General features: G+C 40.2%; 2 protein-coding genes across 3 annotated transcripts; one reads left to right on the top strand and one right to left on the bottom strand.

Moving 5' to 3' along the window:
• Nucleotides 1–992: 992 nt before the first annotated feature.
• On the top strand, nt 993–6,775 carry tbrg1 (transforming growth factor beta regulator 1). 2 transcript variants are annotated; one of them, XM_029518354.1, is made up of 15 exons: nt 993–1,242; nt 1,427–1,564; nt 1,873–1,930; nt 2,056–2,138; nt 2,307–2,343; nt 2,673–2,735; nt 3,279–3,515; nt 3,684–3,754; nt 4,020–4,261; nt 4,379–4,515; nt 4,625–4,771; nt 5,022–5,119; nt 5,201–5,311; nt 5,747–5,892; nt 6,151–6,775. In XM_029518354.1, exons 2-15 carry the CDS (start codon nt 1,446–1,448, stop codon nt 6,198–6,200), a joined length of 1,599 nt encoding a protein of 532 aa, XP_029374214.1. In that variant the 5' UTR covers nt 993–1,242; nt 1,427–1,445; the 3' UTR covers nt 6,201–6,775. The 2 variants fall into 2 exon arrangements, with proteins under 2 accessions (XP_029374214.1, XP_029374213.1); XM_029518353.1 differs by having other exon boundaries at nt 995–1,242; nt 6,146–6,775.
• siae (sialic acid acetylesterase) lies at nt 6,755–10,420 on the bottom strand. Its single transcript, XM_029518355.1, has 10 exons — nt 10,248–10,420; nt 10,002–10,163; nt 9,591–9,745; nt 9,190–9,328; nt 8,842–9,010; nt 8,609–8,700; nt 8,402–8,535; nt 8,025–8,179; nt 7,398–7,584; nt 6,755–7,254 (listed from the first exon to the last, which is right to left on the bottom strand). The coding sequence occupies exons 1-10, from the start codon at nt 10,357–10,359 to the stop codon at nt 6,988–6,990; spliced, it is 1,572 nt and encodes a 523-aa protein (XP_029374215.1). The 5' UTR covers nt 10,360–10,420; the 3' UTR covers nt 6,755–6,987.
• Between the last annotated feature and the right edge of the window lie 6,880 nt (nt 10,421–17,300).

Here is a 17,300-nt window from a genome sequence, read left to right as displayed (position 1 = left end):
GATTATTCAGGGTAGGACACTGGTTCAAAGAGAGGGGTGGGGGTTAAATTGTTAAATTGTTATAATTTCTACTGTATTTAGAGAGAGATTAAGGATTAGATGACTTTAAAACTCCAGTAAATAAAGCAGCTCTATCTACATGGCGGTCTGCGATAGATGATAAAAGGCTTTTTTAAATTTTTTTTTTAACATTTTTTTTTTGGTGAACCAACAATTTAATTTGTCATAACTTTTGTTAACATGATAGTTGTGGGAAATATAGTCCTCCCTGCAGAAAGTTGGCAATAGTTTACTTAGTTGGTGGTTGTTGTTGTTATAGAGTTGATGGTAGTACACTGAAATTGGCCTCAGTTTGTCTTCAACAGTGCGTTAAATGGACTTCATTTAGGCATGGCATATTTATGCTCTGGAAAATGTACCTTTAATCTCTCCACAATAAAGCAACCACACCATCATTTAGATTTACAACAAATGCTGTAGGTCATTTTGCAATGACAAAGGATATGAGGAAAGTTATCATTTGGAAAAACAAACACAGGGCCACAGAGGGCCGAAATTAAAGAAAGGAGAACTTCACAGGTATGTGCCATCGCTTGACAGACAGGACAGAGTGATCCTTTAGTGCTTTTATTGTGTTCCACCAATGTGAAGCGTATTTGTTCCACATATACAAATGGTTAGTAAAATCATAGTGCTGTCACCCACTTTCAACATTTCTTCAATAACTACAACAGAATAGGTATATGTTTTGATTTTTTTGAGTTTAGATTAATCTTATATTACTTTTTCACGTCAATATATAGATATATTAATAATATTTAATATATTGCGGATTTTGTCTTGTAACGCGCGTAAAAACGATGAGCACTAAACCGGATATCCGGTCGAAGTGCTCTCGGTAAGATGTCCGGTGGAAGTCACTGACTATACTTTTTCTGTCAGGCTCGTCAGACAGTTTATTTTTTATTATTATTTTTTTTGTTGTTTGTTTGTTTTTAACCATTGATACTTTGGTATTTAACACTATTAGTGAAATGCCAATTTCGTCCACGGCTTCGCCGTATCACAGTTGTCACGTCTGCTGCTAGCTGGTTAGCGTTAGCCGTTAGCTCCGGCTCCGTGTGTAAACAGCGCGATGACGGCGGCTGAAGGTTCCGGTTGACACACGGAAGGAAACAAACAGTCCGGAGCACGAACGGAGGAAGAAGTGGGCTTGTTGCTTTGCTGCAGCTTCGTTGAGGTGTGAGTGTGTTTGTTTCTGCACAACCTTTAACTGTTGTGGCTTATGTTGTTACAAGCAGCGAGCTAGTTTGGCTGTAAGCACGCCTCTGTGTTCAGTGTTTTTGTTGCTAATGTTAGTCCAGCTGTGTGTATGAGGTGTCTGCAGTCTGTGTGTCATTGATGGTTCATGTGTCCCCCGCTGCAGAGGCTCGTCCCTGTCTCCTATGGAGTCTCTCAACACGTTTGAGTCTGAGATGGAGGCTGATGGACAGGGGAACTACTCTCTGTTTCCTGCTCTTGACAGCATTGCAAGTCTGACCGGGACGACAGAAACTCTGGAGAGGTTGTTCAAAACCCACAAAACCCACGTCACCCAGACACACACACACACACACACACACACACACACACACACACACACACGAGACATATTTTAGCTGTGCCCACGTTTGAATCTTTAGTCGGATCATTCATTTTATCATTACCTGCCATACTTAGTTTGCTGGTGAAGCTCTGTTGGTTTTTGTGCCTTAAATGTAGATGAGTATATTCTCTGAAGTTTCAACATTTTATTGCACATGATTTTTTGAGAGTGCGAGTAATTAATTAAACATGTTTCACTGGATGATACTGGATTTTTGCTCATTGTAGTGAACCACCCAGTGAAATTGCGGAGAAACCAAACCTCACATGGCTTGATGCTGCTCAGGTGTCTGTCATTTATTCCTCATATTTCAGTGTTGTGTTATTTTTTTTTTAAATATTAAGCAAGAAGCGCTGCTGCAGGAGAATTTGTTTTGAAGTGTGATCTTTTTGAAATGTTTTCTTGTGTAGATTGTCCTGGAGGAGGCAGGACGTCCCATGCACATTAAGGAGATTAAACAGAGAATCATCGACAGAGGGCTTGTTCAATCCAAGTACACCAGACCTCTCTTATTAATTTATTAAGTGTCTTCTTGCTGTTGTGTTCAAATGTCAAATGAAGAAAAATATTTATTTCTAATAAGTATTTGTCTTACGTCTTTAAGTAAACCACAGTCTTGAATCCACAGTTAGACTCTGCTTACTGTGTTGTGTCTTTACAGTGCAAAATCCAGTCTGGAGGCCGTCATGTACCGTGAGGTAAGGAGGGTGTTTAAGACTCAGCAAGACAGCAACCTCTGCTGTTGAATATAATGACTTGCACATTATTTAGCATCTATGTCTGTTCAGTTACTCCAATGCATGCACTGTGTGTATTTCTTTCACTATTCCTTTCTTTCTCCATGTTTTTCCATCCTGCTAAATTGACCTTATTTCACAATTTTAAAGAGGTGCACTGCTGCTGTCACAGCAGGAAGGGAAGCCTGTGCTCACATGCACAAGCCTCGAACAAGCTGTTATCTAAATTGGGAGTCAGATTTGGCTTTCGCAGTCCCATGCATTTGGCCTCAGTCTCACATATGTTTCAGACACAAAAAGGCAGCAGGAGATTCAAGAGGATTGAGAACAGAAACGGAGTCTTTGCACTGCTGGTGAGTTAACTGGGATATTACTGGCAATTTCACGCAAATACTGAATATGTAATGGGATACTGAAAAAGCACCTGACCTTTAATGCCAGGCTGTTTGTCGCAGATAAATACTGTGGCATCTTTGTTCACACATGACTGCTCCCCAGCAGTAAAGCTGGATACACAACATTGTGTGGTATAATTGTACCGTATAAACGGAGTTTATTGATGGTGAAAATTCTATTTGAGTTCCATTAAAATTGGCAGGTGTAGTGATTTTGCAGGGGAGAGCCAGTGCTATTTGGCAGTCTGATAATAGGATATCTGCCATTTATTTTTTCATATATCAGATTAGAAATGATTTCTTCAGTTTTAAGCAGATCACGCACATTTCATTTTCATTGTTTGTCACATAGTGGAAGCTTTGTCAGTGTTAATTTTTTGTCCATATTTTAGTCTGCATATTCATCCATTCTTCAGAAGGCAACACAATCACAAGCCTCAGGTACAGCACGTCTAAATAGATCTCTCTCTGTCTTTCTCGCTCCCCCCCGCGTCCTCACAGACTGATGAGGAGCGGCAGCAGGCCTTGCAGGCCTTCACTGCCCAGTCTTTCCTCAGCTCGTCACAGCAGAATACCATTGGCAGTTCTGGCTCAGGTGCCTCTGCATCCGCCTTCCCATCCCCCAATGGTTCCTCTGAGCACAAGGCCAAGATGAAGAGGGTTTCACGAAAAACCCAGAGTGAGAAGTACAGACTCAAGTACCTCAGGCTGCGCAAAGCAGCCCGTGCCATGATATTTGTAAGTGAACTACAGTGTAACATAAAGCTATGCTTATTTCTTGTGGGTTTTGTGCACATATGGAATGATACTTGTCAAGGAAAACAAAATTTGACACCATTATATGCAACATTCAGATATGCAGCTCTTAAATGATCTGTGCTAATACTGATATTGTTGTATCAAAAGGAGAATGCTGCTCTCTGTGATGAAGTCGCTCACTTAGAAGAGAAGTTTCTGAGAGCAAAGGAAGAGCGAAGGTGAGTGTATAAGTTTCAGCTTCCCATAATGCCCTAAAAAAAAAAAAGTGGTAATCACTCATCTGGTTTGTTTTGCTAGGAGCCACCCAGTTTCCCGATTTTCCTGTTTTCTTATTCCTCTTTACTGTATGATGGATCTGTTTTCGTGATGCCATGTGGTGAAATTGCATGATGGAGAAGACAGCTATTTTTGAATAATTTTCCTCATACTGTAGACTTCAAAACGCTATGATTCCTTTAAATTTACATTCATTTTACTTTCCAGGTTTTTACTGAAGTCGCTGTTGCAGTATCAGTCTTTGTCAGAAGGAGAGATACTACCCACAGCCAGCTCCAGTTCTCATCCTCCTGTGCCGCCTGTGGTGTTAACCTCAGGTCCTGCAGGGACCTCAGGCCTGTCTGGGGGGCCCAACCTGACATCAGTGGTGTCAGCGGGGGAAGAGGTACCTCTTAAGAAACCCAAAAAGGAAAGAAAAGAGCGGGGAAGGGAGAATGGAAAGGAAGATTGTAAGTGCTATGGTCCAGAATTCATGCACATGATTATTACAGATAGAATTTGAATGTTTTCGCAATTCCCCTTTTGAGGCCGCTGACAAATTCTCTTACTGCCTCATGCTTTTCTAGTGCCAAAGAAGATGTCTAAGAAACGAAAGCTAGCAGACGGGTCACGGAAGCTGGTGCAGCCCATTCCCCTGGACTCCTCTGGTCGTCCCGTCTTCCCTATCGTACTGGGGGGTTTAACGGTCTACAGCCTGGGAGAGGTCAGTGTCAACGAGGAAGTCGCAGCTTTATGTTAATTATTGTAAGCCATTGAACTGAAAAGATTGATGTATAAAAAAAAAAAAAAGCAACAATCTCACTCCTCTTCAGATCATCACAGACAGAATGTTTTTTCACGATGAGTGTGCCATCTACCCGGTGGGCTTCTGTAGTACACGAGTCTTTGCTAGCATGAAAAACCCTGACCAGCAGTGCCTCTACACCTGCCAAATCAAGGATGGGGGAACAGGTCCACAGGTAAAAGCTCACAGTTGTGATTGCTGTAATTTTTCCAAATATCCATCATCATTTTCCTGAAACTCGCTGGTAGATGTAAGTAAAAGCATTAATGAAAATTGTAAATAAATGTTTCCTCTGCTCAGATCAAAGATCTAATGCATCGGGGATCAAATTGTATTCCTGTGCTGTTGGACATTTGACGACATGTGATCAAAATGATTGAATTTTACTGACAAACACACGACCTGATTTTGCCCCATCCCCCCAGTTTGAGATTGTGCCTGAAGAAGATCCTCAAAATGCTATTGTGGCCTCTTCTGCCCTCACGTGCCACTCCAACCTACTGAAGGCCATCGCATCTGTCAGGTACAGACATTCACCAGAAAGGCTTGCTAAGTCACTTTTTTTAATATAATTGTGGCCTCATTCGACATGTGCTTCTTCTAGTTCCAAGTCTGCGGTGCCCATCGTGCCATCAGGAGCAGACTTCTTTGGCTTCTCTCACCCCACCATCCAGAATCTCATCCAGAGTTGTCCAGGAGCCCGCAAATGCACCAAGTAAGTTAATCAGAATTTAGATTACCAAGAACAGTGAACAACAAGCACATTTTGTGTTAAAATTTATTTTATAAGAATAAAATATATTTTAAAAACATTTTAGATTAAGGAATGTTTGTGCTTTGTGAAGTCTGGATTGTTCTGGTTGTGTGTCTAGATAAAGTCTTTTGGAAAAAAACTATCAAAAGAACATTCTGTTGCTAACATTCTTGTCGAAGACATGGAGACCCAACTTCAGATACAGGTGATACAGGTGATTCCATGTGATGTGGAAACTAGACTATTGGATCATTTGAAACAGCAGGGAATTAGGATGCTAGCAAAAATTAATAGGTGCACGTGAACTAACATTTTTAGGTCGAACATGTTGATGAAACTGGGTATATTTGTCAAAAGCAGATCATCTTGTATTGAAATTCTCCCTTGGACATTCAGTTACAGATGGATTCGTTTTGATGTGTGTCGCCCCGGCGATGGCCAGGTTCCTCACAGCCTATCGGAAGACGATGCCTCTGTCAACTTCGAGGCCTACCAGAGACACCAGAGCTTTGATGAGAACATCAAGACGGAACATATCACAGGTTACTAAAAGTCAAGTTTAGCTCGGCTGGAGTGTTTATTAGCTTTCCGCAGACAATGTAAATTAAAGCTGGTGTCTATCAAACATAGATGGACAGATCAGCGTTTAGAGGTTAGAATCTGCTGGTTGGGAAACACACAAGAAACTGTGACTTTTAACACAAAAGTCCGTCTGATTATTGCCCAGTAGGTATATTCTCTGTCAGTGCACTTTCTAATGCTGACATACTGTGTTGATAACGCTGTTTTCTTCAGGACAGATGCCACAGTCTCCCAGCTCCTCTCATCAGCACCACCTGACCCCACCTAACATGAAGCCATCTACCTCGTACTTCAGCTCCTGATTCTGATAGGACTGCTGAAATCAAAGGCTCACCTTGGAATCTTTTTTCCTGGTTATCTTATTCTTGAAATAGTAGCTATCCCTAGCGTAATAACTCAACTTTATGCTATTTAATGTACAGTGTCTTCTAGACAGCCCCACACAGCATTACTATGAATGTGGTTGCTGATACTGGATGTCTTGGAAATTTGTTACGGTATTAACTAACACGTACTCCTGTTAAGTTTAAGATCTGATTAGTATTAAGATTTATTTATTTTTTACTAGTTGACGATCAAACAGGAAAAACATGCTTTCCCATGCAGTCCAGTGGGGTGCAGTAATGCATTGGTATTTAACTCTTGGTATCCTATTAAGAGTTTTTCTGTTGGTGTATATTATGTTTAATCAGCAATTTTGCTGAATTTGTTTGTTTTGTTTATCTAATGCGAGAGCTTTGGCTTCTACATAAACTTTGTGGTGTTGGTTTGCCATTTATTTGTGCATTTGGACTTATCCAAATTGAGTTTTGTTGAAATAAAAAAAAAAAAACATCTGTCTCACTTTTCTAAAGTCATAGTCCAGCAATTTATTGGCAGTCGTGTAAACAGGATAAACTGGAAATAAAAAATTGCTGAGCAATCTGCCACAAGGCTTCATAAGCATCAGTATAAGCACTTCCAATTTTCACACTAATCCTTTGGGTAAATCTACATGTGACGATGAATCACCTGCCACTCAGTATATGTCCGCTCAGCTCGTTTTAAGTTCTGCGTCAGTTCCTTTTCCAGATTTTTCTTTTCTCTTGATAGCAGTTGGAAATGAACGGGGGGGCAGGTAAAATCCCACTGGCGCTGTAGACTGGACACGCTTTAAAGGCACAGGGCCAATCCCTCCACGCGTATCGAACAGCAACTACTTCATCGGTGACTGGGCACAAGCTTGTTGACAGCTGGACAGTGGTTGGACCACACTGCATGATGGGAGCTGGAACCCATTGAGACTGAGACCCACATGGAGCTTGAATCTCAGAGCAACAGATCTTAAATTTGGAAAAAGAAAAAAGACACAAATGGGCTCAAATATTGACTGATTAAAAAAAATTAATTTGTCGTTAAACATTAGGTGTGATCAACGTGACTCAACGGGCAGAAGTCCAAATTACATAACAACCACCAGCCTTACCTCAAAGGCATCTTTAGACTGTGTGACAGAGACAGTCTGGCTGTAGGTAATGTTGACAAAAGTTTTCCCAGTTAGGATTTCTTCAGGGAAAGGTCCCTGGAAGGCCACATCCTTTTCACCATAAGCCACCGCCCTCGCTCCCAGTGCCAACCTGTAAGCTACATCCTGCTTATCACGCGGATGGATCCTGAAAAATTTGGATTAAAGAACAAAAACGTAAAAATCAACACACCTGTGAACTCAGATAAGGAGCTTGAAAGTCAAATTCCAAAGCGTCCGACATCATCACATTAGTCTACTTTCGATGAAGAACAGCAGGCAGCAGCTTCGCTGTTGGTTTTTGGTACATCAGAGTAACGCTAGACTAGATTGTTTATAAGGATCCTAAAATATATCCAAAAACTAACTGAAAGCCAGACCAGGAAGGTTTGAACAGGTGGGATCTAAGCTCTTTGCTCCAATTAAAATTCTTTTCAAACTTTTTTTCCTTAAAATACCCCAAAGTGACATTGGGTCAAACCTTTAACGACTTCTGCAGCTCTTTTCTAAAATATGCAAGTATATATATGAAGTAGGGTTATTATAAAGAGTTCCCTTTCTATGAACACACACACACAGAATCCTTACGTGCCATAGGGCGATGTTAAATCTGGTAAATCCAAAGCCACAGCCATGAAAGTTTGCTGCATCCGTGGGTTGGGAACAAAGCCAGTGTCTGCTGTCTGATGCCAGCGGATGTTCGGAAAGCTGTCATCTGTGGAGTGTTTTTGGTATGTGGACAGCTGCAAACACATGGAAACAAAATCAAAGATCAAATCTGCAATAATGCCACCAATATATCATCTACATAGCAGCAAATTTAATGGTCTGGAATGTCAAAAATCTATAGAGTGCTTTTTAGAACTGCACATTAAGACGCACATTAAGACTAGATTGAATGTTTCGTTGGTTTTGTTATGTTATCCGTACCTGTTTGCATTATTGAAATACACAGAGCAACACACCTGGACGAACCCAAAGGGGAAATTAATTGCCGTCTGCCCCCCGGAGCCTTCGTTAAATGTCATCCTCCAGTCATCAATCATAGCAGGGAAGGAACAGTTGTACTCGTTCTGATGGTATACTGCATTCGTCTCACCTGAAAACATGACAAACCTCACAGTATCCGGCTACACTGAGCGGACTGACCCGTGCGGGTAGTTCAAAGATACCTTGGTACCAGATGGCTCCTTTGATAGTCATGTTGAGCAGAGGGTGGATCATTGCATTCCACAGGACAGAATTTCTGTCTTTTGGACTAGGACTGAGAAATAACAACACACGGAAATGAATTCCGGCGCCAGTTTATTCGAATTCCATTCTTCCTGGCTATTTCATATCAGAAAAGACGACCTGCTTGCATATTCGGCTGATGAGCTGAATTGTGTTGTCTTCGTATCTCTACCTCTCTGTACTTCGGTCTAGTCCACACTGCTGCAGCGCTCTTGAAGACGACCAGGCTTCAACAGGCGTGCCCCCCCAACAGGACTCCACCAGTCCGATGGGGTACTGCAGAATGTCGTACATGTAACGTCCAAAGAGCCAGCACACTGCAGAAAATTCAGCCACGCTGCCTAGAAACACAACTGCCTGTTAACTGAAAGGTAGAACGTGCATCAACAAATGGCATCACAGATTATCGGGTGTGCTTGATTTGGAAACGAAAAGGTAGCTTGTATTTAAGAGCACACTGGTTGATACCTCCAACCAGTCTTTAAACAAATTTGAATAATGAAATAAATCATTGACTCGCTTGCTGTGGGCACAGTCCAGGGAAGTTCCACTTGGATCAGATCGCTTAGTTCAATGTCGCTCATGTTCAAGGCTGCCATAAAAGCCCTCACATAAGGATACCTGGCTGCCAGGGCCAGCTCCTCTGAAGCATTGAAAATCTATTTAGAAAAAACTGAGAGTCAGAAATATATGCATATCAAATATGTCCAGAATGCTTCCGGCACAAAGATATTGGTCCAACTTTTCCAATCATTGTAGCAAAAGAAGAACTTAGTTTATCTAAATATATTCATTTGTTGATACTTGTCAGAAAAGTGGTTTTTAATCTTTCCTGCACCGATTCTGCCTCTGAAACCAGCTATGTTGAACTATAGCAGGAATAAAGTTCATTTAATTCTTATCATTTCAGACGCGGCCCACCTGAGATGTTTTAAAGTACATGTTGCTCTGTCCTCCACACAGCCAAACATCTCCAAAGAACACATCTGTCAGCGTGGCCGTGCTGCTCTCAGAGGCTGCCTTCACACTGTAGGGGCCGCCAGCTTGGACCGGTTCAAGGCTGACTCGCCAGACACCTGGTTATGAAGAGAAATGAAATGGAAGCATGAAAAAAAGGCGGAGGGGTGTCACTCCTGATATGTTGTATGGAGTGTTTTATCAGCAGATGGGTTTGCTGAAAAATAATAATAAAAGAGGAGATTTTGTGGCAGCTTTAATGCGGTCTTTGCCCTTTCTGCTCCTGTCAGGATCACTTAGACCGCCTCTGCTGCCTTCAGGGTGCTGCAGATGTCTGAATAAAGTTCCCAGCTGACAGCAGCTGGCAGTGTTTACCTTCAGTCACGGTGACAGGTGAGGTTTTCTGTTTTTCAGGTCCTGACAGGGAGACAGTGACCTGAGCTCCCTCCGGGCCGAAGCCCCACAGCACGGCTCTCTGTGGAGACTTCTGCAGCACCTGGTGGTCTCCATAATAGGAGGCAAAGCGAAGCTCCCCACCTACACACAGACACACACACAACAACACAGAGCGTGTTAACTTGATCTTCATATGAAGTCACACTGGGACAGGCCAACACTCACCTGAGCTGTGGATGGATGATAAAAGCAGTAAAACAGAAAACAGTGTTGCTGCCATGATGAGGACATAAACCGCGTTACTAAACAGCTGAAAGCTTCTTTCTGAGAAATCCATCCCCCGTTAGTTCACATGATCCCACAACAGCAACAGCAAACGAAACTTCTAACTCGGCGAAGTCCAGATTACGTGTTCCTGTGACGTCATCGTCGGGCAGATGATCCTCCAAAATAAAAGCACGGATTTAATTCATTTAGTTAATTTCAAATGAGGTGGTGGGAAAAAAAAATGAATAATGTAATGCAACAGAAGTCAACTCTTGAACTAACGATTACACTATGTTATTGTGAGAGCGTTGATCGCATTGGTTTGATTAGCTTAGTTGGAATCTTTGCATGTAGAAACATTTCTTTAAGCATTTAACCTATAGTTTGATTTTAAATGCTGATATTTTGTAAACTATTGTAATCAAAGTAATGCTCTCAGCCTCATAATGATAAAAGAACATGCTCATTAAGTACGTTCATAAAAATAATCCTTCCCAGAGAAGCTCCATTGGAACAGCTGGAACAAAATCCTCAGTGCTCATTTTGTGCAAATTAACAAACAAACAAAAACAAAAAAAAATTTAATTTGAATTGAATCTGACTAAAGTAAAAAAATCTTTCAGTTTCCATTTTTCCAGTTATTCTTAAAAATACAGCCATTTTCACCCTTTTTGTTTAGATGTTTCTTTGCTGCCGCGTGGAAACACACTTTAGGGGATTTAAAACAATGGGTTAAAACCCTAACCCATTGTTCACCAATCTCAGATAAAGACGATAAAGTCAACTGTGTTCATTATTTTTTCCTCTGGGTGGCAGGCAGACCCCTCCACAGCCTGACAGACACACAAAGCAAATATTAACATAAGCACAGCAAACAAGCAAACTGTAACCCCTGAGCAGGGGGCATCATGAGCTCACGTCTTCCTCTGAGGTACAGAGATGTAGTGTAACGCTCTGTGAGTTTGTTAATTCATAGTAATATAAAGAGATTTATTATTTCAGCTGTGAAGTCAAATTAAGAGACCTTTAATTTTTTGTCGCAATTCAAGAGCTTTTGTCTTCCATCTTAATGGCTGGAGCTGCTCTGTAACGTGGGTGTTTTGTTCTGCGATCTGGTGGTGCTGGTATCATTTACTGGGACTCGGTGATAATACTGCGTGCTGCAGATAATGCTGGTCTGGCGTTTAGTGATTATTTCCGCAGGTAATGGATGCAGTATGTAGAAAACAGTCTTCAGATACTGTGCCTGCAGCTTTTGGCAAAGCAGTCACTGTTGTTAATTAAGTTTCTTGCCTTGTCTAATCATAAAAATGAAACTATTCACTCTTGTCTCATTCAGCCACAATAAAGAAAACAAAACAGAAACATCGCTTGATGTTGATTATTTGCAAACAAATAAATATTCTTACACATTAAACCGCAGAATGTTCTGAAATGAGGACACCAATACAATAAATAGTAGAAGGCAGGTAATCAAATAGAATTGACTCAAAATCAAATAAAATTATAAAGGTTTGCCTTCTGTTGCTTATGCTTTGAATAAATTATAGGCAAACTTCAACAACCAATAAAAGTGTACGAACTTCAACAATAAAATGCTTATTTTTATTTACTAAACCCAAAGTCACAAATTGTTTTTAAAGGAATTATAGAGCAAGCAATTATACCCTCTCTCTTCAGTTAATAAACAAATTTAGCAAGTGCTTGTAAAACTTTAAAACAATTTAGCATAATTACATCATTTTTCAAATCTGCCTCTAAGATTCTTATAGCAGCACACTAATATGAGGTGAATCCGTATGAAGGCCAAAGTCATTAACATCTGTGGAGTAAAGCGATGGCGTGGAAAATGAAAGCAGGTGCAACATTAATTATCCAACGGTTTAGCAGCCAGGTGTACCTTTACAAAAGCATTTTACATTTATGGCTGTAGTAAAGACAAATGAACAAGTCATGTTCTGTTGGCAAGCTCTTTCACGTAAGACTTCAACTGTTACATTGCGATAACTGATGGATGTAGTCCTGAGACTGGGAAAGCTGTTTGGCTGAAGGAGTCAACAAACTGCACAGTGAAGAACAGAAATGTGCGTTTATAGTGTGTGCTGCATATTGTATATATTAATATGTTCATCTGCACTCATTGTGCTCATTGACAAACTTTATTTATACGATTTGAAATGAGACACTCATAAAGCTATGACATAATTATTAAATACGTGCCATTTTAAATACTGAACAAATCAACTTTGGTTTTCGTGTTGTTTACTCATCAAGAGTAAATAGATAGCAGACAACTATAATATCCGGATCAACCACGTCCTGTGGCTGCCGTCAAGGCAGCTGGACGCCGTGCACACGAACAGATTCACCTCAGATGTATAGATCAGACAGCATGCTTAGTTATTGTCCTTATTTCGTCATGCTGCTTCTTTTAAAATTTGGGTTTCACGGTCTCAGTCGTTCCTGTCAGCTCTGCTGCTAATTGACAGTCAAATCCTACAGCAGCTTTTTAGAGCATCTGTGAAACTACTTTTGACACAGTGGCAGTTTAAACACGATGAAGAGGAAACAGAATGCTGATTACCTCTTTGAAATGAGTATTCGGGAAATATACGACTGAGAGATACTCCAGACTGCAGCTCTATGATGCATCACATAACATTTACATTTCAGTATCCACACTCTCTTTGGCCTCTATGATCACAAACACTCCTTTGAAATAAAGCCTTATTACACGTAATGTTCCTTTACGCCATTTGTCTTCATAGTGCATAATGCACAAAAGTTTTCTTGACCGGTTTGTTGAGCATTGAAAAGCTATAAATACCTACTCCTGAACTGATCATTCCCTTGTGAGATTCGACTTTAAGCTATGAAATAATGGGGCTGTTTGAGGTAATAATTCCCAATAAAAGGCAACATTAGCTGCAACAGTTCAGGTTCGACGGACTCTCCCTACCAACCCTTACTTTTTTTTCAATGAAATTCTTTGCTGACTCATATCGAACTAGTATTGAACCAACACATAAAATGTTACAGCAAAAGCTGTGATTCTATTTTCCGACTCTGTGCTTAACTTCATATCATTTTAAAAAGAGATTAAGTTTTTTTTTTTTTTTTATCAAAAAGCAACAAATCAAGCTTCTTTCATGGGACACTTTTTCTTGTTTCATCTGTCTCAGGATAGCGTTTCCCAAAGACATATCTCTTCGGTGTGACTAAAAAGCTTCTGCACTTAACCTCGACTTTATATACTCAACTCCACAGGGGATTTGAGAAAGCATAAAATGAAATTTCATGTTTTGCCTGACAATTTTGAGTGGTTATATCACCTTTTTGGAAAATGTTGAGAAAATGGAGGTAGGTGTGCTGTCTTTCATGCATGTTTGATACGTTGTAAATGGTCAACATGTCAAACATAAACCTAGCAGGTATGGAAAAAAAAATATGAGAACTGAAGAACTGAACTGAAGATCAAAGTTCAGAAAATAAAAGACAATAAAAAGAGACCTTGGAGAGCTTTGTTGCCTCTTACACAGATTAAAAACAACTTGTAGATTATAACCACAGAAATAGAGACAGAAAAAAACGTTCTCGGTGCAGTTGCTAAGTGATGTCACACTTTCAGAAGTTAGAGATTTTCACTTCAGCCTGACAGGCAGAACAACATATTATGAAGTACTTTGCAATTTGCTGCAGCCACTTCTGCTAGTCTCACACACACACACACACACAACAGATAGCAAAAGAGACACATATGCCTCTGAGTTTCTCTCAGGAATGAAGAAACAAAATTACTTGTCATCATCCACACCTCCACATCTGCAATTTGCTTATCATGTTTGTGTACATGCAGACCTGGACAGTATCAAAGTGATCCGACAGCACATTCCCTCTGTGAATAATGCTCCAATATTACCGCTCCACTTCAGTGTCCAAGTCAGTGCTCATATGAGATTGCAGAAATTGGGCTGAAAATCTCTCCTCTGGTGATCCGTGGAATGGGCTCTGGTCTGTTCCATCACATTTTACAGCCAGTTTCATGCGGTGAAATGAGAGATGCAAATATGTTTGTGGCTTCATGCATGAACCAAGATTTATCACTGCCGTCTAGGGCCCTCATAGGTCTCTCAGCACATCAGCTCCCATCCATCATATGATAAATTCTTCAAATTAGCGCCTGCTTTTAAGTCACTCAACAGCTATTAGGTGCATGAGAGGAGCCTGAGCATCGTGTTTGGAAGCACAGCACCGTGCTTTAACACTTTCGCATCCATTGCCACCTAAATCTGTTCACACATGAGACTGTCTTGCCCCATTTATGCCAAAACAACTTGAAAAACAGATATTGGATATTGAAAAGCTGTGAATTCGTTCACAATACAGTTGAACTAAAAAAAAAGCTAAATTATCTTAATGCATAAGGAAAAATAACAACCTTTTTCACCATAAAAAGTGTTTTAGTTTGTAAAAGAAATTAAAAAAAGCAGGCAAGGTAAATATTACAGAAGTTAATGTTTCTAGAAACAAGATTGATACCACTTTGATGCCTGTAACATAAATACTGGGCAAAAGGTTAGCTTAGCATGATGCAACGAGGGCGAAATTGGCTTTTTAGATTCTTACATTTATACAAAAGTGCAATAATAAAGGAGAAAACATTGCAGTTTATTTATGCGGGGGATTTTATTTGCCTGACTCTAACTCAGTAAACTCCTGGAATCACCACTGTGAGGCTGTGTGACGTTACGTTTTTCATCCTCAGACCTTTTTATACCAGCAAATAAAATGCCTAAATAGAGGAAAACCATTGTAGCTGATCAGCTTGCAGCCTCGTCCACTTTTATAGGACGGCCTGTGGTGGAATAGAAAATGCTAACTAAGCTATCTGAGACAATATTTTTTATTCATTGGAATGACATACTGCAAAAATACAAATGCCAGGGGATAGTAAAACAGCACAATTAAACAAACAAACAGAAAACAAAAGAGCAACAAAAAACATGTTAGAAGACCTGTTCTAGTTGGTCGACCACAGGAGTTAACCATTAGCTGTTATGAATTACATCAGTTTCCCATTTAATTGCTAAATACTTTGTGCTACTTTCTGCTGTGATCAGGTCTTAACTCCTGACAGGAACAGAGTATATCTATTTCGTGAAATGCCAAATAGTTCTCCTAAACAAACAATTTCAGCTAACAGAGATCTTTTATTTTTAGGAGCTCCAACTTGGCTATATTGTCTCCACAAAAGCAAATGTTACAGCAGTTAAGTAGAGACCAAACAAATTTCTGGGGTTTCATCCAGCCTCACATATACATCTCCAACTCCCAGTCTCCCACACACATTTAAATTTGTTCCTTGCTTCCTGATGGGCTTAAGTGTTACAGCAGAATGATGTTGTCATTGCTGGAATAGGCGCGAAGGACTTGGAAACGATCACAGCGTCAGTGCAGGTGTATGTTCGGTGTTTGAACAGGTGAATTACTTCAGCTCTGCTGTTTTGCATTCAGAGTCAAGTGAAGCAGCTGAAGGTAGTTTGTGACAAAGACTTACAGAGCAGAAGGCGTCCATTGTCCACAAAAGACACGGATGGAAAACGGGCTCCTCAGCCTCTTTTTTAGGACTTCTAAATCAAATTGCAAACAGGAGCTTATTCAGACAGATGCGGGCGACTTGTAGCATAAATAGAACAAATAACAAGAGGGACAATATGAAAATGACAACAAAGCATAAATGCTAATGTTATAACATGATTAATGACCTTGTCTATTTCAGTGGCAAGCCATTAGATCATAATGCAAAGCTCATATTGATACAAGCCTGGGAGGAACAAATCTGGCTGGAGTGTCACTTTAATAAATGGGAGGTGGTTCATCAGCCATTGTGATCTGTGTTTCGAAACCAGCAGCACTATAGACCATATACTGTACATATTTTCCAAGTCCCCGTTAAAGTTGCAATTTGATTGAATTTCATCAAAAAGAATGATGAAAAAGTTTCTCACTCTTATTATTTTTACTATTATTACTTTATTTTGTTTGCTAACTTTCCAGACATGCCGTGTTGCCAAGCAACCGGCACCTTCTCTGCCTATGAAAACAAAAGCTATAAAGCTCTTTTATATTTCCAGCAGGAATGGACGAGCTTGTACGGGGACCTGCAGCACACAGAGCTCCAATTATTTAACCACACTGCATGCAATTAGCGCCACATTGACATTTTACTGGAATTCATTATTTTATCCTAAACACCTGCTGTGCCACGTATAAAATGCAGAATCTACGTTGAGAGTTACATTTAAAGAAACGCGTCATAAAAAAAGGGAAGATACAAACATTAAAAATGTTCATTAACAGTCATTATTAGTATGATGAAAGTATGATTTTCTTTGACTTGTCTGTGATGTGGTATAATAATTGTGCTTTTTTTTTCCCTAATTGAAAACCAGATAATTTCCCCCTTCTAGCTGTGGTTCACAGAATTCATTCATGTGATCCTTACACTTATTTCTGGTATCTATTTTCTCATCAGCTCCTTCATCATAAAACAGCTGCATTAGAGACGCTGGTAATGAAACACATGGTGCTTTCATTGCGTTTCGCCTTGAATATCACATATTGTGTTCCCTGGGGGATTAAGGAGCTTTAAAATAACACCAAGCAGACCTGGGGCATTTACATAATAGATAATGGCAAAATAAGCTGAAGCTGCTGTTTATGTTTGAAGGACTAACTGTGTTTTCCTTTCTCTGAAACAGGGCCCATTGAAGTGATGTCAAATGGACACTGACGATTGTTCAGGTCAGCAGGTGGCACTCTTAAGACGGGGAAACAGACGTGGGTGTGCGTGTTTTGACAAGATGGGATGATGAATGTAGCTGGAGGACGTGTTTCACACAGAGAGCTGATGCGCTTTGGCTTTTAGTTTATCTTGAGCTGTTCAAAAATGATCACTGATCAGGCACTTGGACAAGATACCACACATACAGTAGCAGTATAGCTTGTTTG

The sequence above is a fragment of the Echeneis naucrates genome, chromosome 13 (genome assembly GCF_900963305.1).
Source record: "Echeneis naucrates chromosome 13, fEcheNa1.1, whole genome shotgun sequence".
In the NCBI taxonomy this organism is placed as follows: domain Eukaryota; kingdom Metazoa; phylum Chordata; class Actinopteri; order Carangiformes; family Echeneidae; genus Echeneis; species Echeneis naucrates.
This window is presented reverse-complemented; position numbering and strand designations above follow the sequence as displayed.

What these genes read in the sequence shown, in the direction of transcription:
- siae (XM_029518355.1), bottom strand. Translation starts at nt 10,359, where the DNA reads ATGGATTTCTCAGAAAGAAGCTTTCAGCTGTTTAGTAACGCGGTTTAT. An exon ending in ATCATCCATCCACAGCTCAG is followed by an intron (nt 10,164 to 10,247) that starts GTGAGTGTTGGC and finishes GTCTGTGTGTAG; the next exon opens with GTGGGGAGCTTCGCTTTGCC. An exon ending in TGTACTTTAAAACATCTCAG is followed by an intron (nt 9,329 to 9,590) that starts GTGGGCCGCGTC and finishes TTTTCTAAATAG; the next exon opens with ATTTTCAATGCTTCAGAGGA.
- tbrg1 (XM_029518353.1), top strand. Translation starts at nt 1,446, where the DNA reads ATGGAGTCTCTCAACACGTTTGAGTCTGAGATGGAGGCTGATGGACAG. An exon ending in AGAGGGCTTGTTCAATCCAA is followed by an intron (nt 2,139 to 2,306) that starts GTACACCAGACC and finishes GTGTCTTTACAG; the next exon opens with TGCAAAATCCAGTCTGGAGG. An exon ending in GGAGAATGGAAAGGAAGATT is followed by an intron (nt 4,262 to 4,378) that starts GTAAGTGCTATG and finishes ATGCTTTTCTAG; the next exon opens with TGCCAAAGAAGATGTCTAAG.